The 21,441-nt window shown below is 35.6% G+C and overlaps 5 protein-coding genes across 5 annotated transcripts in view; 4 read left to right on the forward strand and 1 right to left on the reverse strand.

Annotated features, from left to right (window-relative positions):
• The window catches only part of LOC143431821 (protein masquerade-like), a 358,901-nt gene that overhangs the window by 318,279 nt on the left and 19,181 nt on the right, over positions 1 to 21,441 (forward strand). The gene's annotated exons all lie outside the window — the stretch shown is intronic.
• LOC143431836 (pH-sensitive chloride channel 2-like) lies at positions 613 to 6,492 on the forward strand. Its single transcript, XM_076908789.1, has 9 exons — positions 613 to 797; positions 3,220 to 3,409; positions 3,489 to 3,718; positions 5,097 to 5,179; positions 5,280 to 5,435; positions 5,513 to 5,668; positions 5,736 to 5,901; positions 5,969 to 6,155; positions 6,226 to 6,492. The coding sequence occupies exons 1-9, from the start codon at positions 724 to 726 to the stop codon at positions 6,490 to 6,492; spliced, it is 1,509 nt and encodes a 502-aa protein (XP_076764904.1). The 5' UTR covers positions 613 to 723.
• On the reverse strand, positions 8,438 to 10,969 carry LOC143431824 (eukaryotic translation initiation factor 3 subunit D-like). Its single transcript, XM_076908775.1, has 3 exons — positions 10,739 to 10,969; positions 10,618 to 10,663; positions 8,438 to 10,015 (listed from the first exon to the last, which is right to left on the reverse strand). Exons 1-3 carry the CDS (start codon positions 10,910 to 10,912, stop codon positions 8,547 to 8,549), a joined length of 1,689 nt encoding a protein of 562 aa, XP_076764890.1. The 5' UTR covers positions 10,913 to 10,969; the 3' UTR covers positions 8,438 to 8,546.
• Positions 12,094 to 14,130, forward strand: LOC143431831 (iron-sulfur cluster assembly 1 homolog, mitochondrial-like). The gene is made up of 3 exons (XM_076908785.1): positions 12,094 to 12,177; positions 13,397 to 13,450; positions 13,817 to 14,130. The coding sequence occupies exons 1-3, from the start codon at positions 12,094 to 12,096 to the stop codon at positions 14,069 to 14,071; spliced, it is 393 nt and encodes a 130-aa protein (XP_076764900.1). The 3' UTR covers positions 14,072 to 14,130.
• On the forward strand, positions 16,472 to 19,030 carry LOC143431867 (BRCA1-associated RING domain protein 1-like). The gene is made up of 9 exons (XM_076908848.1): positions 16,472 to 16,539; positions 16,723 to 16,911; positions 17,378 to 17,528; positions 17,591 to 17,671; positions 17,733 to 17,929; positions 18,029 to 18,235; positions 18,305 to 18,414; positions 18,481 to 18,599; positions 18,653 to 19,030. The coding sequence occupies exons 1-9, from the start codon at positions 16,472 to 16,474 to the stop codon at positions 19,028 to 19,030; spliced, it is 1,500 nt and encodes a 499-aa protein (XP_076764963.1).

Consider the following 21,441-nt stretch of genomic DNA (forward strand, 5'->3'; position numbering starts at 1 on the left):
TATTTTTTAATATTTCATTATCTAAAAACAATCAACACAGTTCTTGGATACTTAAGGAATATCCAGTTTTATATTTTATGCATTAAAATTCTATGGATAGAGGACAATTTTTGTATAAATTAATTTCTGCTGTTATTGAATATTTTATTAGCTAATAATAATCATCATAGTTCTCTGATTCTTAGAGAGAAATAGAGGACAAATTTTGTAGAAATTAATTTCTGCAATTGTTAAATATTTTATCATTTAAAAATAATTATCATAGTTCTCTGATTCTTAGGGAATATCCAATTTTATATTTTATATACTAAGATTCTAGGGATAGAGGATAATTTTTGTATAAATTAATTTCTGCTATTGTCTAATGTAATATTATCCAAAAACAATCATCATAATTCTCTGATACTCATAGAATATCTAATCTTATATTTTATACATTAAGATTCTAAGAATAGAGGACAATTTTTGTAATAAATTCCGCTGTGAACGCGTCGAAGCGTTTCGACCTGCTCGAATTCTCGAACGCGGCTTCTGAAAGGAACTCATGCCACACATAAACACGTGAGTACCCGCTATGTAAAAGAATAAAAGCGTAGGTGGGAGGTGTATGGTTGGGTAATGTTTGGCTTCCAGTGAATTTGCTCAAGAGCATGCGTCTGCGTACCCAAAGTGGAATCAGTCCAGCTTTATTAGCGAAGCTGATAAGTCATCGGGGAACTTAATATGGCCTTAAGAGGAGTTTGTTCGTCCATAGTTTTTATACTGCTACAAATGGTCCATTTAAACGCGTCCACAATGTGAGTAATATTCATATTCCCTGCGAAAAGCCATTATCACTGTCTTCTCTAATTAACAACGCTAACAATAAGTCTTACTAAATTCTTGTATACGTTTAGATTGTTAAATGTTACTGAACGATGCTGAAAATATGCTTCCTTACAGCTTTCGCTTAAACGTTACTAAATCACACTGCGTAGAATTCTTCGAGTTCTGAGATTCGAGTTCTGAGATCCTGAGAGATCAGAAATTCTGGAGAATCGTTTAACGAGCTTGGCGTAGGAGGAGGGAGAGACATATTTCACAGAATCTATCCACAGATAATGCTCGTTCCCAGACAGGCTGCTCTGTGTGTAGATAACTGAATTCTGAAACACTTGCGCAAACATTTAGATTTAAAGCTGATCGTATTAGCTCTCGCTGTTAGGCTTTCAACATTTTTATGTTCTTACACAGCGTCTTATTTCATACAATTCGATCAACGAACAGAAATTGGTCCAACGTAGAAAAATACATTTAATTAAATTCATAATTTAATTGAAAATAGTCTTCTATTTAAATAATATTCCAATTTACGAATAAAATAATTTTTTAAGCGGAAATAAAATTATTGTAATTGAAAATAGAGTATTGTTTAAGTAGAAATAATATTTTAATTGGAAATAGAATTTTTTTTCCCCTTGAAAAATGCAAGATTCGCGAAGAGTGAACAGAAATAACGCTATTTTTAATCGTGACACCCAGTATTGCCAAGAGAAATATTGATAGCTTGTATAAACAGCTGAATGTTTGATGCTGTAAATTAATACGCTTGTATAATTAGATAAGATCTCGAAGTTGCTTGTTAAAGTTGATATTACAACTCCGGATTGATATTGCAATTTTCCAGCTGCATCGCTTCGCTTTTGCAATTAATAATTATTACTAAAATAATCGTCAAGCTAAATAGATACTAAACGATAGAAAATTGTATCCAATTCTTAATCTTTTCATTCATAACTAGCGCAAAGTATTAATTACAAGGTAGATCAGTTTTGTCGTGTATGTAAATATTTAGTTTACTCGTTTAAATTTTCTTAAACAATCGTTTCTTTAGTTACGGACTTAAACCAGTAACACCAGAGCTTCTTAATTGTATTTCTGCTTGTACGTGCCAGCTACATGCGTGGCATTATGTCACCAAGCATCGGTACAAAGCAATAATGAACCATTCTTATTACCTAGCGGCGTGTCTGGAATTTTAATTCAAGGATCTTCTTTCAAAGCGACTTCGCCTTTCTGTTTACTGAGCGTACAACTCAATGCAGCCAATTGGAGCTTATAACTTCTCCTCGCAATCACACTTTTCGCTTTTTTTCTCTATTATTTTCTCAGTTTCTTTACTATAAACATTTAACACATGTATATATAATTAATCGATACGCATAATAATTGAAAAGAATCAGGAATAGCTATTTTTCAAGCATACATATTCATAATTAAAATAATTTCACTCTCAGATCAATTTCTTTTTCTGAAAAAAATACAGTAAAATGGAGAATATCATTTTATGGCCTTGAAAATATTTTTTAAAAATTCAGAATGACTTCATGGTGAGCCTTACGTACACCAAAACAGGCCACGATACTAAATTATCCCCAGAAAAACTGCGGAGGATATTTTTAGAGCATTGTCCACAGATGAAGACGTGTTATTCGCTGCAGTTGAAATAGTTTGTAGAGGTGGATGCTTGATCGTACTCTTTGTGATGCTAATACACTTTTGTTCGAGTTGTAACGTACGATTAAGTATGGTCTCCTTGCTCTCGATGCATAATTTTTTAAGATTTACAATGTAATATATATACTTAGCGCCTTTGGCTATTTGGGCTGATTATGATAAGATCTCATGATTTAAGGATTAATGATGAGTTTAGAGACTCAATTCCCAACATCTGTCTTAATATCGTTGAGCATTTACCCATTAAATGAGTTCAACGTCCAATGTTAAGATGAGAACCATTTCGCTTCAATTTTACATACGCTGAGATCTCTGAAAATATAATACGATATAATTTGTTCTTCTATAAAAAAATTCTGTTGCTCGAGAACAATGTTTTTAACAAGCGATTGCTCTCTGCTTACGTCAGTTTCCTTCTGCTTGGCCAATCTTGAAATCCCTTTAAGCAAGTTAATGGTGACGCTAGCGAACAAATATATTTATATCTTTTAAACGGTTGAGCTTTCAGCTTATGTTTACCGAGGCTTTTTTGTTCGCTACAGTGTGTACTGTATACTGTAAAACTATTGAATTGTTTTCTTAACACCCTGTGCAGATAATTGAGCGATTTCTACTCAACGATTCCATCATATGAACGTTCTTTTGAATCGAAAGCAAAATAGCTATGAAATATTGCTCCGTACATTGCTATATTAAATCTTAAACAATGCGTTTGCTTCTTAGGCTGGAGAGCTGTCCAAAGTTAAGCGGCAGGGGCACGATTACCCAAACAGAGCTTCTACAAGAGCTGACGAATGACTGTCGTTACGATAAACTGACCAGACCACCAGGAGAGCTGAACTCCACAGATCCGATCAACATCTACACCAGCGCTTACATCTATACGATCAAGTCGAACATGGCGAAGACTCTGGTACCTTGCGATACAGTTTATATCTTGCGTTTAGCTCAGTCGTACTCTGAAGCTTCGATACAATTGTGCTCTCTTTCAGCAATTCGATGTGCACATGATGCTGCAATTCAGATACTTGGATGAGAGACTGAAGTTCTCCAACATTGCGCCACACTTGAGCCAGATATACGGTGGACAGTTCGCTCACGATTTAATTTGGACTCCCACGGTGTACGTTTCTAACGAACCCAGTTCAGCTATAATGGGCAACAGCGTTAAGGATATACTTGTCTCCATAGACCCATCGGGCATGGTCATACTGAATACTAGGTCTGTAATACGTATTTAGAGTGTGTACCAATGCTACGATAGTTTTAATCTCTCTTTTTATGAAAAAAATGCAACGGATTCTCAAATATGGGATTAATTGTAGATCGCTCTTACATTTTGTTTGATAACAGAGCAATACGAGATGTTAAACAAGCTACTTTCATTCATCATTATCACATTTACTCCCTCTTTTCATCATTATCTACATTTACTCCCTCTTTTTATGAAAAAAGTGCAACGGATTCTCAAATATGGGATTAATTGTAGATCGCTCTTACATTTTGTTTGTTAACAGAGCAATACGAGATGTTAAACAAGCTAGTTTCATTCATCATTATCATTAATTCTCTCTTTATCTGCTATTCTAAATTTTTTTGAGATTGAATGGAATAAAACAGTAATCGTAGATTTTTTTTGCAAAAGAAATGACTTTCTTACATTTTGTTCATTAACATAACAGTAGAAGGTGTTAAACAAGCTACTTTCATTCATCATTATCGATAATTCTGACTCTTTATCTTGTATTCTAAATTTTTTTGAAATTGAATAGAGTGAAACAGTAATCGTAGATTTTTTTGCAAAAGCAATGATTTTCTTACATTTTGTTTGTTAACAGAACAATACGAGATGTTAAACAAGTTACTTTCATTCATCATTATCATTAATTTTCTCTTTATCTGCTATTCTAAATTCTTTTGAGATCGGATAGAGTAGAACAGTAATCGTAGACTATTTTGCAAAAGAAATAGGCTGGCTAACTTAAAAAATAATTTGTTTCTCTTATGTAGAAGATTTTGAGTAACTCATTACATTTTTTAAGTAAAATCTAGTCTTTTTATTGCTTTTTATTGCGCAGTTGCAAAGCTCTTCAAGCATTCGATATCAAAATCTTCTTTCTCTTTAAGAATTTTTATAACTTCTTCAGCTACAAAATGCGAAATATTCTCAGTAGAAGCTTAGATTAGCATTTTTAGAGCTTAGATTAGCAATTTATTGCTGCTTTTCTTCTCCTACGCTTTCTCCGCCTTTAGCATTTTTAAGCGATATTAAAATAGCAATAACTTGCTGTTCGCAATTGCTAATTCGCTGAACTATGAATATATATATTATACATAAACTCTAATGTATCGTAGAACATAATTAGAAAAAAATCAAACATCTTTTATCTCATGAATTCTACATTCGAGCTCACAAATAATTCCAAAGCGTGGCTGCACAAAGCTTCATCGCTCGATGCTCCACGCCAAGAATAATGCATGAAACTTGAATCGAAGGACTCACATTTATACGCTAAGGTTGCTAGCTTTTAGAATTTAGTTCTCGCAAGCCTACGTTGGCCTCTAATCCCATAATAAAAGCAGCGTGTAAACTGTTATAGGTTGCAAGCCACTCTTAACTGTGGGCTTCGCTTGGAGAAGTTCCCATTCGATGTACAAGAGTGCCCACTAATTTTCGAGAGCTGTAGGAGTCTGTCATTGTTTATTGCGCTACTACAAACAAGTCAGCTAGTTTAACTCTACTCTGGCCCGCTTGGAATCAATGGAATTTTTACCACCCACAGGGACGCACAATGTGCTCGACATGGTGTTGTATTGGGACCAACAGCCGATCATACTCGCAGACGAGCTGCATTTAACTGAGTACAAGCTGATGGACAAGTGGGTGAACACCTCTGAGGTATTCTATACCACATCGCAGCAACATTATGGCCATTTTGGTACCGTTACCACTCTCATTCGCAACCAACAGCACTCGACAGTGCCTATCGTAGCTAACGATGCCTCTCATTCGCAGCTGGTAACTTCAGTTCGATCAGCATAACATTCAAACTGGCACGAGAGATGGGATTCTTCATGATGGACTATTACATACCATCCATACTGATCGTGGTCATCTCTTGGGTGTCGTTCTGGCTGCACATGGATGCGAGTCCCCCACGAATAGTCTTAGGTGATGTACCCTGCGAACATTGCCAGCGTTAGCGAAATAAGTAATGAATCAGAGACTTCGCATCTAGGAACGAATACCATCCTGACGTTCATGACTCTTGCGTCGAAAGTGGAGAACTCTCTGCCCAAAGTTTCTTATATTAAGGCCAGCGAGATATGGTTCCTGGGTTGCACCATATTCCTCTTCGCTGCGATGGTGGAGTTCGCTTTCGTCAACACCATCTACAGAAGGAAGTACGCAATGTTCTTTGGTATTTTGTTTCTGCGTAGAAGTTTGCATATTGATGTGTGATGCTTTTAGAAAAACAGTGCCGCTGAAGAAGGTGAACAGCAAGTACATACTGAAGTCAACGTTGACTCCGAAGCTGGCTCGCAAGCAGTTCCAGAAGAACACCACAGGCCTGGAACGGTCAAGGTCTTGGTCATCGTTGGATAATGCGAACACCAGCGAGCAGGATTACACCAGCCAGAATTATCTTACCGTACATGCGAGTATCAAGGCTTTGGATGTGATCGAAGCGAACGAAGAGGGTAACGGGGATGTATTTCTGTTTGCAGAGCTTCCCAAGTACCCTGAACATCCCTTCGGTGAAGATTGAGGAGGACAAGGAGGAGCAGGAGTGCTCCGTAGGAAGCATAATGACTGTTAACAGCACATCGTCACCAAAATCCTTCCCACGGAGGGCGACTCTTGCTCAGCTGCACAATTTTACGACTATGACTCCGCAGGAGATTGCTCAGTGGATCGACAGGCGCAGCAGGATTGTCTTCCCTGTGGCTTTCATTATATTCAACATACTTTATTGGTCTTTCATTTGGATATAAAATAGTCGAGCGTTTGAGCTAAGAATGATATGTTTTTTTTTTTTAAAGGATAATCGAATAAGTTGTATTTATATTATCGCTTTCGATTACTGGAATTTTGTTCCATTTTGAATAAACTATTCGCTTTTTTAGTTAGTCGGTCAGCCAGATTTTGCTCAAGCGTTGTCAAACACCTGCGACACATGTTCAGAATCTTTATATTAGCTTGCGTGCAAATTAATATTGTTACGTCGGATAGCATAAAGTCCAACTTTAATTTTTTGAACGACAAGAATTCTAAATGGCATGAAAAAACAGAGATGCAAGGTTTTATGGTTCTAACAGAGTTCTTGTTGGACAAAAAGCATGCGTTCCATATTTTTTCAATACTGTCCTTCGAACGTACGCTATGAAACATAATTTAATTTAGCTACATAGCTCATGTACTGTCTACAAAATTTGTTTTTCTTAAAGAATAGAAATTTTTCATCGATTGACATTGATTGATATTGTTATATCAGGTAGCAGAATGCATAATAATGTCCAACGTTAATTTCTTAAAGAACAAAAATTCTAAATGGCATGAAAAAACGAAGGTACGAGGCATTATGGTTTTAGTAGAGCTCTTGTTGGACAAAAAGACATGCATTCCATATTTTTTTAATGCTGTCCTTGATTGACATTGACTGATATTGTTATATCAGGTAGTATAATGCATAATAATGTCCAATTACAGTTTTTTTTAACTACAAGAACTCCAAATGACATAGAAAAACGAAAATACAAGGCATTATTTAGTAGTAGTAGAGTTCTTGTTGGACAAAAAGCATGCATTCCATATTTTTTTAATGTTGTTCTTAGTTGATATTGTTATATTAGATAGTATAATGTGTAATAATGTCCAACTTTAACTTTTTAAACTACAAAAATTCTAAATGGCATGGAAAATCAAAGTTGCAAGGCATTATTTAGTAGTAGTAGAGTTCTTGTTGGACAAAAAGCATGCATTCCATATTTTTTTAATGCTGTCCTTGATTGACATTGACTGATATTGTTATATCAGGTAGTATAATGTATAATAATGTCCAATTACAGTTTTTTTTAACTACAAGAACTCTAAATGGCATAGAAAAACGAAAATGCAAGGCATTATTTAGTAGTAGTAGAGTTCTTGTTGGACAAAAAGCATGCATTCCACATTTTTTTAATGTTGTTCTTAGTTGATATTGTTATATTATATAGTATAATGTGTAATAATGTCCAACTTTAACTTTTTAAACGACAAAAATTCTAAATGGCATGGAAAATCAAAGTTACAAGGCATTATTTAGTAGTAGTAGAGTTCTTGTTGGACAAAAAGCATGCATTCCATATTTTTTTAATGCTGTCCTTGATTGACATTGACTGATATTGTTATATCAGATAGTATAATGCATAATAACGTCCAACTATAATTTTTTTAAATTACAAAACTGCTAAATGGCATAGAAAAACAAAGAAACAAGGTATTATGCTTCTAGTGGAGTTCTTGTTGGACAAAAAGCATGCATTCCATATTTTTTTAATGCTATTCCTCAAACGTACGCTACGAAACATAATTTAATTTGAGTACAAAGCTCACGAACACTCTACAAAATATGTTTTTCCTAAAGAATAGAAATTTTTCATCGATTGACATTGATCGATATTGTTATATCAGGTAGCAGAATGCATAATAATGTCCAAATTTAATTTTTTTAAACTACAAAAATTCTAAATGGCATTAAAAAAGCAAAGATACATGATATTATGCTCCTAGTAGAGTTCTTATTGGACAAAAAGCATTGATTCCATATTTTTTCAATGCTGTCCCTCAAACGTACGCTGCGAAACATAATTTAATTAGAGTACAAAGCTCACGTACAGTCTACAAAAGACTGATCTTGACTCGTTAAGGTAATTCAGATTGAACGACAGAAGCCTCAGATGAAATCCGTTTATTATACCACTGTCTTTCCATCTTATAACATGCATTCGTGGTACAAATGGTTAACTTAAGAGCGAAACGATAGCAAAAGGGACTCTAGATTCGCCTATTAACTCTGAAACGCGTCGTTAACAGGCTCGTCGTCGTCCTCGTCCTCTTCTCCCTCGCTCTCGAACGTGTTATCCGGGATATCGTACAGTCTGATCATAGGCTTATTCGGGTCCTTCATGATCAGATACTTCCCATCCTTCTGCTTCATGCAAATATCAATGATGCATCGCAGTATGCCCCAAGCGTTGTCCATGTTCAGATTAATCTGCGTAGCGAATTCATTCGGCTTGTACTGTTGCGTACCAAGAATAACATGCTTGCTGGAGTCTCTGACCATCGCTCTGGACACGTATCCAAACTTCAGTTGGTCCGAGCCAGCCAACAACGCCTGCACAGTCCACTTGGCCAGTTTGCAAGCATTGTTACGCAGCTCGTTGGCCAATACTGCTCCACGTTGGGTGTCCAGCTTCTGCCTCCACTCGACACCGTTGGCCAATTTCGAGTCCCACTCGTTTAAAGCCTTGATAGTGAGAAACTGGGTCTCGTTGTTGGGTCCTTGCATCACTGCATCGTGCTCGCATCTCGCTACGAGCACGATGCCATTGTTCAAGTCCCATTTTCTGTATCTGTAAGCAACGCTAGCCACATCTCCTTCCTCCTCCTCTGAGATGAACGGATTGCCCTCCTCGAATTTGTATCTGGGCTCGTTAGACTTCAGCACTTGCTGAGAAAAGTTGTGGTTGATGAACGTGGCTTCCAACGCCAGGTTTCTGGGCGAGTTCAAGGAGTTCCCATCGTCCTGAGGTGGCTCCACACTGGTCTCGTTCACAGTGAGCAGGTCGAACTCAGTGTTGTCTCGCTTGTCGAAGAACAGCTTGTCCCCAATCTTCTCGATCACTATGTCCCAAGAGTAATTGCTGCGAGTGCAGCACATTATTGTCGCCAGGATTGCATCGGTTGCGTAGACATTGCCCTCTGTCTTGGAGAGCTTGCGAATGATTGGATCATCGGTTGTGGTCACCGTATGGAAGATTCTGTCGATTCGCTGCAGTGGCTTCTCGCTCTTCACATTCACTCTGTCGTAGGTCTTGTCGTAGTATTCGAGGGAGCCACAGCAGAGGATGTCCTCTCCATCCTTGACGCTGGGCAAAGACAGTTTCGCCAGCCGTGGGAAGTCCATCTCTTCGATGGTCACCCAGTCTGGCCTGACAGTGACCGAAGCGTCACGGATCTTGATCGGAGGCTGGTTCTTGTGGTTGCGCAGGCCCTGTTGCCTGCCCCAGCGTTTTGTTTGACCCTTGCGGTCCCTCTCGCGTAGTTTCAGCTTGCCAAGCTGCTGCATCTGGCTCAAAGCGCCACGCTGGCTGCCACGACCCCTCATGTTCCTCTGGTTGTGGCGGAACCTGCCACCACGCTGGTACGGTGGTTTCTGGACACGAGTGGTGTCAACCAGGTGGAAGGTTGTTTCGTCTTCATCGTGGTAGTATGCGTATTGGCTGCCGGAACCAAACTGGGACGTATATTTGTCTGTAAACGATAAACGTACCATCTTAGTGCCTTTCTCTGCTCGATATTAATTCTACTTCACTTTTTGCTGATATTTACGTATCGTATTGAGAGAAAATTGCTAAAAATAGTAATTTCTATAATATATTACTTATTCTATGTAATTATTAAATCGTTAACACTTTCGTTGCAGCTTTACTTTGTATTTATCTTAATACGTTGAATGCGATAGGGTCAACGATGACCAGCGCGCCAAGTTTTTGAAGCCACCATCGTTATTTTAACAGCGCGAAGGAATTAATGCAGTATTAAACATTCAAACTAATTACTTGGTCGAGCGATTAAAAAATTCCAATAAAAATTAGAAAATGGCTCTCGCTCGAGCAGCGTTACTTAAAGAAAGTAAACTGGAATACTTTGCTGGACTCAACTCCGTAAAACGGAATCGAATAAAGAATCAGGTACTTTCAATTCTCTCGCTGGTTTAGAAAATCGTTGGCGAACCCTGTACAAACTCCAAACCAATTCTATTGAAGTTACAAAGTAGTTGTTACTATTATCAACAGTACTGAGCGTTCATACGTCAGATAGGTTAAGGTAGACGCAAAATTCTGATAACTTACTGGGGAACTTTTTGTCTTGGAAGGCTGGCGTAGTCCAGTCAGATATCTACAATAAGAATAAACGAACGTCTAAGAAATCTTTGAGAATGCGAGAATGTATTAGGTTGTGTTTATCACGAACCTTGCCCAATCTGTCGCCTTTCGAGAACGGCTGATAAGGTATATCCTTGAATTGGTCAGGCAGCTCGCAGGGGCCCCAACCGTCCGGATTATGCTGGATCGCTGGCGCCTGGAAATGGGCCACCTCTTCCTCCTTCTGGACAGCGTCATCCAGTACAACCACGTCGTCCGTCATTCTGCTATTTCACTGAAAGATGCCCAGGACACGCTGCCACGATCTGCTCGCCGGAAAGACCGGCGACGCCATTATTCTATGCACACAGTAAACGTCTCGTATCGACGTGCGAACTTGCGTTGCATTTAAATCGCTCTCGCGTGCGAATATTTAACAATAATTGTAATAACGTGATTCGTTGTTGTTTTAACTAGCAATATTTTTTTTTTTTTTTTAGGTACAAATTAAATTGTCAGTGCCGTAGCTAAGATTAGCGAGGGTGCTGTTTTGGAAAATGTCTAACCTTTCTTTCGACATTGTGTAAAAGGAAATGAATGACGCATGAACAGAGAATTTATTTAAAAATTTGATAAAATTCTATTCTTTAGATTTTTAAATGGAGTAAAATAGAATTTACCTTTTATTAGTGTGTCAGAGTTGGCACTGTGGGAGTGACAGTGTTCTTTCTTTTGTAGTGTCGCGCGTAGTTTGCTACGCGCATGCGCAGAATGTTGTATACAGTTTCTTACGCGCATGCGCAGAACGTCGCTTATAGCCTCTTATACGCGCATGCGCAGAGTATTGTATATAGTTTTTTACAAGCGCATGCGCAGAACATTGTGCGTAGCTTCTTACGTGCGCATGCGCAGAACGTCATGCGCAACTTCTATTGCGCGCATGCGCAGAGCGTTGCGTACAGCTTTCTTAGGCGCGCATGCGCAGAATATCGCGTATAGCTTCTCATGTGCGCATGCGCAGAGCGTCGTGAATAGTTTTTACTTACGCATGCGCAGAACATCGCATACGTTTCTAACGCACGCATGCGCAGAACATCGCGCATAGCTTCTAACGCGCGCATGCGCAAAGCGTTGTATATAGTTTCTTACGCGCGCATGCGCAGAATGTCATGCGCAACTTCTATTGCGCGCATGCGCAGAGCGTCGTATATAAATTTTATTCGCGCATGCGCAGAGCATCGTAAACAGTTTCTTACACGCGCATGCGCAGAGCGTTGAATATAGTTTCTTATGTGCGCATGCGCAGAGCATCGTAAACAGTTTCTTACACGCGCATGCGCAGAGCATCATAACAATGTCATACGTATGAATATGCGTAAAGCGTCGCGCGCAGCTTGTTACACGCGCATGCGCAAAAACACTACGTCACTGGCACAGTATACCGTGTCTGGGCGTTCAGTCAATATGGCTTCTTCCGTGGTTGCCGCAGCCACCGTTCGCGCTGTCAAAGGCAGAAAAATACTTCCCACGCGAGCAGCGCTCACTTTGGTAAGTAAATAATCAATCGATGAGCATATTCGTACGTAACTGTGTATTAATCGCGCGCGATATTGCACATCGCTGGTGACATTTTCCATTTGAAAATATCGCAAGCTTGAGGTTACGTTTTCAACTTGTATTGATGTGCAATTGCTATTTTTGAGATGTTTCACATTACTTCTAATGCCAGTCGATAGTTATGTACGTATAGCATTAGCTAATCTAGAAACGTGCAGTTATTATTATTTTATGTCGCATCTATATTTGCGTTGAATACTTATCGTTATTATTAGTTCATCCAGGTTCTGTTTGTGTCCATTTAAAGAGCATCGTTGTTGTTGTGACGCTACAAGAGGAGTTGATTCTTGGAAGGTTTTTTAAATTGACGCTAACACTTAACGGATGGTTTGTTTTTTCTATGTCTTCCTTAATTTCCAAGCATTTTTTATGAGAATTAAATAAACGTGTATGTATTGCTTCAAACCATTACAGTTTTTTTAATAAACACTATTTTTTATGGTATTTTACAAGGCTATTTATTTACAGGTCTACTGTTTCTTGCGAGCGTGATATCTTGTAAAACACTCATCGTTGCAAAGTGGAAATACCCTTTTGTTCATCGTAGTACTCCGATTTGTTATCGCTTCCTGCGTTGGATGATTTATCAGCACAAATTTCTTCACAGACTTCCGCAGCTTTCGTAGAAAACTCTTTTGCGTTTGCTGTTTTAACGATTACTTAAAATTAAATAATTTGTGTAGACACAATCGATGGATAATACTGCAACTAATCGTATCAAAAAATAAACCAAGTATGCATAAAATTGAGAAACTAACGCAGCGTAATAAAAATGCAAGCAAGAAACATAATCGTACATTTCATATCCTGGAAAATCAGGATACGAAAATATAAATTTACATTGTACCCATCCGTTAAGCGTTAAGAAGCACATTAATTTCACATTTTGTAGATTTATTTGTTTGTAATTAGCTTATTTTGTTGGTAATCCATTTAAAACGTTGAACGCCAACTAACTTTCCTTTTTTCTCCTGCAATGATAGTCCATTCATTTATACTTTTTTTTAAATATAAAATAAGAAAGTAAATAATTATAAAATAGTGTAAGCAAGATTTTAAATCGTGTTGTGTATTTTTTTATTTATCGAACACAGTCAACGATACCATTTTCGTTTCTGTAATTTACATTCTGCAATTTGTTTTGTTGCAGACATCGAATGCGGTGAAAAAGATCAAGGAGCTGCTGAAGGACAAGAATGAATGCGTAAGCAGATGCGAACTTTAATTTATTAAAATTTATTATTAATATACGTACTTTGATTCATTAAAATTTGTTATTGAGATGCGTACTTTAATTTATTATAATTTATTATTAAGATTATTAAGATATTGCGCACTTGAATTTACTAAAATTTATTATTAAAATACGTATTTTAATTTATTAAAATTTCTTTTTACATCGTCCATCACTTTTATTAGCTTTTTATCTGTTTCGCAAGAGCACCGATGCGATATCTTTGCAAAAATAAATTATTTCTGCGAAAGATTGGGCTTAAAAAGAGTCCAAAGACCTCGCAACTTTTTAAGGTGCTCGAATAAAATTTAATATTATATTTCTGTCGCATTTCAGATCGGTTTAAGGATCAGTGTGAAGCAGCGAGGGTGCAACGGTCTCAGTTACACCCTGGACTACGCCAAAGAGAAATCGAAGCTTGACGAGGAGGTGGTCCAAGATGGTGTTCGCATAATGATCGACAAAAAGGCTCAGTTGTCCTTGCTAGGCACCGAAATGGACTACGTTGAGACTAAACTGAGCTCCGAGTTCATTTTCAACAACCCGAACATTAAAGGGACGTGTGGATGTGGAGAGAGTTTCTCCATCTAGTTGAATTAAAAAATTGTAGTCAGCGTAGATTATTTACAATTGTGATATTCACCTGAAAAAAGCGAATTCAATTCTTCGTACGCATTGTTTCATTAAGAATTTAGCGATGATACTTTATTTTTTTAAATAATAACAAATAATTATTGTAAAATAGTTAAGTAACTAATCTCTCGTGAAAATAAATGTTGTTATAATATAGTGTAATATATAATTATGCAATAGTTTAGTGATGAAATTGTTTTCGAGCAGTTTTGGAAGGAATTACTCAGCAGATTTTTATCTGCAGTTTGTCGAAGCCTTGAAAACTTCTTTTATATAAGTTTAAATGTCTTTAATGTGATGCGCTGTTGAAGTACGCGTAATCTGGGGTCTTCGGTGGAGATTTCAGGATTTTACGTGTTGAGTTTGAGAAAAATGCTTATGAGTTATCAATAAAGTCGCTAGAAACGCTGATGCATCAAGTAATCGATGAATTATCTCTAAGTAGATAAAAAGTAGATAGAATTGCATGTTACGAAGAGCTTTAGCTATTCATAATGTGTATTTTTGGGATGATAGAGTTTATTTTAGTTTTTTTAGCAGTAAAATTTTTAATTAATTGAGTTCAGATTAATGAGAGAGGTATTGATTCTCACTTTTTAGAAAGTATTTAATATTTTGCTTAATATTTAATATTTTATATTTTATATTTTACTTAATATTTAATATTTGCTTAATATAATATTTTATTTAATATTTTACTTAATATAATATTTTATTTAATATTTGCTTAATATAATATTTTATTTAATATTTGCTTAATATAATATTTTATTTAATATTTTACTTAATATTCAATATTTTATATTTTGCATAATATTTAATATTTTATATTTTATTTAATATTTAATATTTTGCTTAATATTTTATATTTTATATTTTATATTTCGCTTAACTTGAACTTAATAATTCTGCTCCGTAATATTTTCTAATGCTTTAAATAGGGTTTTATAAAATTATATTTCATATATAACTTCTTTCGTGAAAGAGTTTCATCATTTAACTCAACAAAAATTAATTTACAACTGCTGCAAGTGAAAATTGTATTATAAAAAACTCAAAAAGAATTTCTTAAGGCAGTACAGAGGCAAAAAGATCTCATTAGAAGCCACATTTCTATTCTAAAATCTCTTTTTTTTCTTTTTTCTGTACAAAAGACTTTGAACTTTACATTTAAAATTTTTTATGTATATAATAACTTCGATTTTGTGCTTTATTTCTTTTGATCTCTTACATAATGAGCTAAGATAATTTAACATGCAATATTAATTGCATTTAATTCTATTTCAGAACTGAAAATTTAATAAAAGTGATCGTTGACCTTTTTATAAAAGTTACAACGTTCAAATCTCCCGCGTTTTCTTGTAAGACAAGGTTAGTGGTCCACGATCACCTGATTGGCTCTGAGGTTTCTATGTACCACCAATCACAGCGCAAGACGTAAGATAATACAATAAGCTTGAATTTTAGTGGTCAGTATTTAAATATGAAAGGTTAGTATTCTTTGAATTGATGAAAGTAATTATTTTTCAATTTACGATTAGTTTATAATGAGATGAGTTTAATATAGTCTTATTTCTGATTTATGTTGAATTATGTTATTAATTTAAATCATTAATCTAACCTAAATTGATCATTTAAAATAACCTAACCTAAATTTTAAATGAAAAATCCTTCCTTTGCAATTGTGCTATAAACTTTTGTGTCTTTTAGGTTAATTTTATGCTGTCTATTAAATTAAGTAACTAATTTAACCTAAATTTAACATAACATAACCTCAATTGTCCTTAGAAAACACTGACCATTCAATTGGTTGTCATAAAAAGAAACTTGCATTTTATTGGTCAGTAAATTTAACACAACCTAACCTCAATTGTCATGAAATAATTTGATTTTGTGTTTTTTAGGTTAGCTTTATGTTGTTTGTTTATTAATCTAACCTAAATTCAACATAACATAACCTCAATTGTCCTTAGAAAATACTGAGCATTTAATTGGTTGTCATAAAATGAAGCTTGCATTTTATTGGTCAGTAAATTTAACACAACCTAACCTCAATTGTCATGAAATAATTTGATTTTGTGTTTTTTAGGTTAGCTTTATATTATTCATTTATTCATTTAAGTAACTAATCTAACCTAAAATTAACATAACCTAACCTCAATTGTCCCTAGAAAACACAAACAATTTAATTTGTTGCTGTACAAAATAAATTTACATTAAACAACACATCTACCTTACATTTTTTCTATGATTAAATGATCGAATTGTTTGATGCGTTTAGATGATCGAATACAAAGGAAATGAGAAGAGATAAATTCGATAGATTAAACACGCTGCGACAGAATACGAAATTGAAAGATGAATAAATGGGAAAATACGTACGAAGCTCTGAAAAATTTTGCCAAAGTGCTAGCTTGTAGCAAATGGTAATATTTTAATTAAAAAAGCATAATAATAATACATAAAAAAATACATATATCATGTATCGCTGTTCAAGCTTGTTTACGCTTTAATCCTCAATATTTGCTATTTATTTACACACAAATTACGAATTCAATACGTTACGTTCCTACGATAAATAAATAAGTACAAGTATTCATTGTTTGCAGCGGATGCGAGCCATCGAACGCAGTAAGATACACAAATTGCGGTCACTTCTTCTGTAAACAGTGCGCAGAGAATGACTCGGTGTGTACGAAGTGCAGCGCACCCGTACAACCCATGGAAAAGTGCAACGATGACTTAATCGACAGTCTCGTTCGTTACTGCAGTAACGCAGCTGAAATAATAGGAAAAAAGTACGTCGATTTCGAGGAATACGTTTGTATATTAGACTTAAGTTCTTGTACAATAAACTCTGCTGCGATACGATCAATTCGTACCTCGTTATATAGAAAACGAGCTACAAGAAACTTAGAAATAACTAAAATATGAATTAATTCCATTTGTTCTGCGTTCTATGAGAATTATACTCTCGAAAGGGCAAATTATGCTGCGTACGCTTGTAAAATACAATTTTATAAACTTAGAAAGCAAGATATAGCTTATTTTAGCTCAGCGTTACGTGTAAACCATTTATTTAAATATTATACCCCTTAAAATATTATTTACGAGGAAGAATTATTTACGTAGATCTAATATTACAGTAATACGATTAAAATAAATTTATAAATATATATAAAAAATATAATCGATGTTTCTACTGTAATTTTAAAGTATTATTCGCTGAATACGACTAACGCACATGAAATATAAATTTAATAGAGATTTATGGAGTACGACTGCGAATACGAGAACCAAACAGTTAGATAATACCAAGAGGATCAACTCTCCGATTAGTAAAAAGCTCATACCGAAGAACATAAACAAAAAGAATGCTAAAGGAGAGACGCAGTTGCACGCAGCCTGTTTAAAGGTAACAGAAACTCCTTAAACTCTGTAATCGTGAATTACAAGGCTCGATTCATCATCTTTCAGAATAAAGAGGAGCTCGTTAGGACTCTGTTGGCTGCCGGTGCGGATCCGAATACCAAAGACCACAGCGGCTGGACACCTCTGGTGATTATTCGACTGCGATGTAATTTTGTACTCAGTTACGCAGCAATTTTTATGATTGCAGCAAGAAGTTGTGAGCTACGGCTACACGGATATCTGCCAGCTGTTGCTGGAATGTGGTGCGTCACCAAATACACCTGGCGAAGGGAACAGAACAGCCTTGCACGATGCTGTTATCAAGAACAGACTGCTGGAGACGAAGATGCTGCTGAAGCGCAAGGCCAAGAAGGATGTGTTCGACAATTATGGGAAGAAACCCATGTGCGTAACTCTTATAATACTCTGGCGTACTGCGTTTGACTGTCCATCGAGTCTCAGAATTTATTTAGCTCCGATTACAATTTTTTTTTAACATTTCAGAGACTACTGCGAACCAAATAGTGAAATATGGAGCATTTTGGCGAATGAAAACGGATCGGATGATGAAGTCGAAGAAGCAGTGGCCTTAAATTGCAGTTCGATTCAACCATTTCCTGTTTTATACGCCTCGAGCTTGAACGAAGAGAAGAAGAAGTACATAGAGAGAGCTGCTGCGAAGCATAAAATTAAAATCGCCTCTGCCTTTCGGTGCGCTCTCTGTCCTTTCGACTGTAGAACTTAAACGAGGCTCAGTTAAACATAATTAACGCGTTACAGATCAACTGTGACTCATGTGATAGTCGAAGCGGATGCCAAGAACATTGTCGAGCTATCGTACGATGTGATGATGGCTCTTTTGCACGGCTGCTGGTTGCTCAACACCGAATGTAAGTTCCGCTTGAAGAACTGGTGTTCGTATAATTTAATCTCCGTCAAATTCTCTGTTGCGAAAGGGATTCAATTGGGGATGAATGTGAACGATGTGCTGAATGGAGATTTAGATTTGTTCGAAGTCAGCGGAGCGCCAGTCGTTGGGGTCCCAAGAAAAGCCAGAGAGAGTGCGCAGAAGAAGGTAAAATCGCAGATACAGTCTCCAACATCCTCTATCTCTATTATCCTCTCCAGAACCCAGGTCTCTTCCACCAATGCCACTTCTATTTCCATCCGCAAGCGAACAACGTTTACCAAATAAATGGCATCGAGCTGACGAAAGAGGCACTGGTGGCTCTGGTGCAAGCAGCGGACGGATCAGTCCTCACGAGAGAGCCAAACCCAGAGGACGTGAGGAGCAGAGAGCCCTGCATCCACTTCCACATCGCCAAAGAGCCTAATCACCCTCTCTACAGGTGCACGCATTACAACATATACGTGCCAGAGAGGAACGAGCCACGTATAAAGTACAACATGCCCCACATCAAAACTCTGCCACTGATCTGGCTCGTGGAGTGCGTAGAGAAATTTACACTGGTCGATCCGTCTCATCTGGGCCTGCTAAAGCTCTAAAAACCTGCGTAGACCAACTTCCAGATATTATAAAAAAAGTATTGGCGTAAGTTTAAGTTCCGCTAGACTCTTGAATTAATTTCTGCTACTTTTGGTAATAAATTTGTGGGTGAAAAAAATGTGTGCATTGTCTGTCTGGCTTGGAGCATCGATTCTGCGAATTAATTTGGAGCGTTTGTCGCTGTTTTCATCGAGAAAAAAATGCGTACGCTGCGCAGCACGGTACTATGATTACGAAGAATCGACCGTTGCGCAAAGAACGATAAATTCCAGGGGGAAATACGGATCGTACGGTATCCCGTACATTTACGGATAAAGTACCGCTAGTCGTGCACGTATACACGCGCGTTCGACGTGCTGGAGGGACGGAGAGGAGGAAAAAAAAAGGTTGAGCAGAGGCAGAGGGGAAGAGGAAGAGGCTCTCGCGCGAGCTGCGGACGAGGAGAGGCGAAAATTCTAATAGCAGCCAGAGGATCGACGATAATGGTAATTGGATAATGATGTAACAGAGACCAAATAGACTGAGTCACTCGTCGACGGGAATAGAGGGTTCAAGGAACAGTCTCAAGGATGCTTCGCGTATTAATATATAACGTAATACGCGTTACATTCAGAGAATATCGTATAAACATCAGCTTGCTGGCTTTTTTTTCTAAGAGAATATATTCAGTTTGGTGTTCTAACGATTGTACTGCTCACAAATGTTAATGCATAGCTGATAAAATTCTTAGAAAAAAATCAGTTATGTGTTTTAATACTTGTGCTGTTCACAAATGTTAATGCATAGCTTATAAAATTCTTAGAAAATATTCAATTTGGTATTTTAACACTTCTACTGTTCACAAATGTTAATGTTTTAACACTTTTACTCTTCACAAATGTTAATGCATAGCTAAAATTCTTAGAAAATATTCAATTTGGTATTTTAACGCTTGTATTGTTCACAAATATTAATGTTTTAACGATTGTGCTATTCACAAATGTTAATACATAGCTGAAATGCTTAGAAAAAATTCAGTTTGGTATTTTAACACTTCTACTGTTCACAAATGTTAATGTTTTAACACTTTTACTCTTCACAAATGTTAATGCATAGCTGAAATTCTTAGAAAAAAATCAGTTTATTATTTTAATGCTTGTACTTTGTTCACAAATGTTAATGCATAGCTGAAATTCTTAAAAAAAATTCAGTTTGGTATTTTAATGCTTGTACTTTGTTCACAAATGTTAATGCATAGTTGAAATTCTTAAAAAAAAATCAATTTGGTATTTTAATGCTTGTACTTTGTTCACAAATGTTAATGCATATCTGAAATTCTTAAAAAAAAATCAATTTGGTATTTTAATGCTTGTACTTTGTTCACAAATGTTAATGCACAGCTGAAATTCTTAAAAAAAAATCAATTTGGTATTTTAATGCTTGTACTTTGTTCACAAATGTTAATGCATAGCTGAAATTCTTAAAAAAAAATCAATTTGGTATTTTAACACTTGTGCTGTTCACAAATGTTAATATACAGCTGAAATTTTTGTTTATATTGGGAGAAAAGTTTGAATGCAAGTTTTAAAATTGATAAATGTGTTTTTTTGTTATTGTGGGACCAATTAACTAAAAATTATTTTATATTATTGTTTAATAAAAGTAATAAATTTATTAGAAGACCCTCACTTCTTCTAATTTTCTTTTTATTAATAATAAATGAATTTTAAGTTAATATGGGACCAATTAACTAAAAATTAATTTACATTATTGTTTAATAAAAGTTTGTAGATTTATTGAAAGAATCTTGGTTCTTCTAATTTTGTTTTTATTAATGATAAATGTATTTTAAGTTAATATGGGACCAATTAACTAAAAATTATTTTACATTATTGTTTAATAAAAGTTTGTAGATTTATTGAAAGACTCTTGGTTCTTCTAATTTTGTTTTTATTAATGATAAATGTATTTTAAGTTAATATGGGACCAATTAATTAAAAATTATTCTATATTATTGCTTAATAAAAGTGGTATATTTATTAGAAGACTCTTGTTTCTTCTAATCTTCTTATTATTACATTTTAATATAATAATTCTGAGTTAATATGGGACCAACTAATTAAAAATGATTCTATAATTTTTTATTATTTAATAAAAGTAATAAATGTATTAGAAGACTCTTACTTCTTATAATATTGTTTTTTTTAATGATAAATGTATTTTAAGTTAATATGAGACCAATTAATTAAAAATTATTCTATACTATTAATTAATAACAGTGATAGATTTATTAGAAAACTCTTGTTTCTTCTAATCTTGATATTATTACATTTTAATGCAATTCTTAGTGATAAATGTATCCTAAGTTGATATGGGACCAACTAACTAAAAACTATCCCATATTATTAATTAATAAAAGCAATACATTTAT

This window comes from Xylocopa sonorina, unplaced genomic scaffold (genome assembly GCF_050948175.1).
Source record: "Xylocopa sonorina isolate GNS202 unplaced genomic scaffold, iyXylSono1_principal scaffold0014, whole genome shotgun sequence".
Taxonomy (NCBI): Eukaryota; Metazoa; Arthropoda; class Insecta; order Hymenoptera; family Apidae; genus Xylocopa; species Xylocopa sonorina.

Bases quoted from the DNA above. Each gene is read 5' to 3' on its own strand.
- LOC143431824 (XM_076908775.1), bottom strand. From the start codon at position 10,912: ATGACGGACGACGTGGTTGTACTGGATGACGCTGTCCAGAAGGAGGAA. The intron at 10,664-10,738 runs GTTCGTGATAAA...TTCTTATTGTAG, and splicing joins AAGGCGACAGATTGGGCAAG to ATATCTGACTGGACTACGCC. The intron at 10,016-10,617 runs GTAAGTTATCAG...TATCGTTTACAG, and splicing joins CCAAGACAAAAAGTTCCCCA to ACAAATATACGTCCCAGTTT.
- LOC143431836 (XM_076908789.1), top strand. From the start codon at position 724: ATGGCCTTAAGAGGAGTTTGTTCGTCCATAGTTTTTATACTGCTACAA. The intron at 798-3,219 runs GTGAGTAATATT...TTTGCTTCTTAG, and splicing joins CATTTAAACGCGTCCACAAT to GCTGGAGAGCTGTCCAAAGT. The intron at 5,436-5,512 runs GTACCGTTACCA...TCTCATTCGCAG, and splicing joins GCAACATTATGGCCATTTTG to CTGGTAACTTCAGTTCGATC.
- LOC143431867 (XM_076908848.1), top strand. From the start codon at position 16,472: ATGAATAAATGGGAAAATACGTACGAAGCTCTGAAAAATTTTGCCAAA. The intron at 16,540-16,722 runs GTAATATTTTAA...CATTGTTTGCAG, and splicing joins GTGCTAGCTTGTAGCAAATG to CGGATGCGAGCCATCGAACG. The intron at 17,529-17,590 runs GTAACAGAAACT...ATCATCTTTCAG, and splicing joins TGCACGCAGCCTGTTTAAAG to AATAAAGAGGAGCTCGTTAG.
- LOC143431831 (XM_076908785.1), top strand. From the start codon at position 12,094: ATGGCTTCTTCCGTGGTTGCCGCAGCCACCGTTCGCGCTGTCAAAGGC. The intron at 12,178-13,396 runs GTAAGTAAATAA...GTTTTGTTGCAG, and splicing joins CGCGAGCAGCGCTCACTTTG to ACATCGAATGCGGTGAAAAA. The intron at 13,451-13,816 runs GTAAGCAGATGC...GTCGCATTTCAG, and splicing joins TGAAGGACAAGAATGAATGC to ATCGGTTTAAGGATCAGTGT.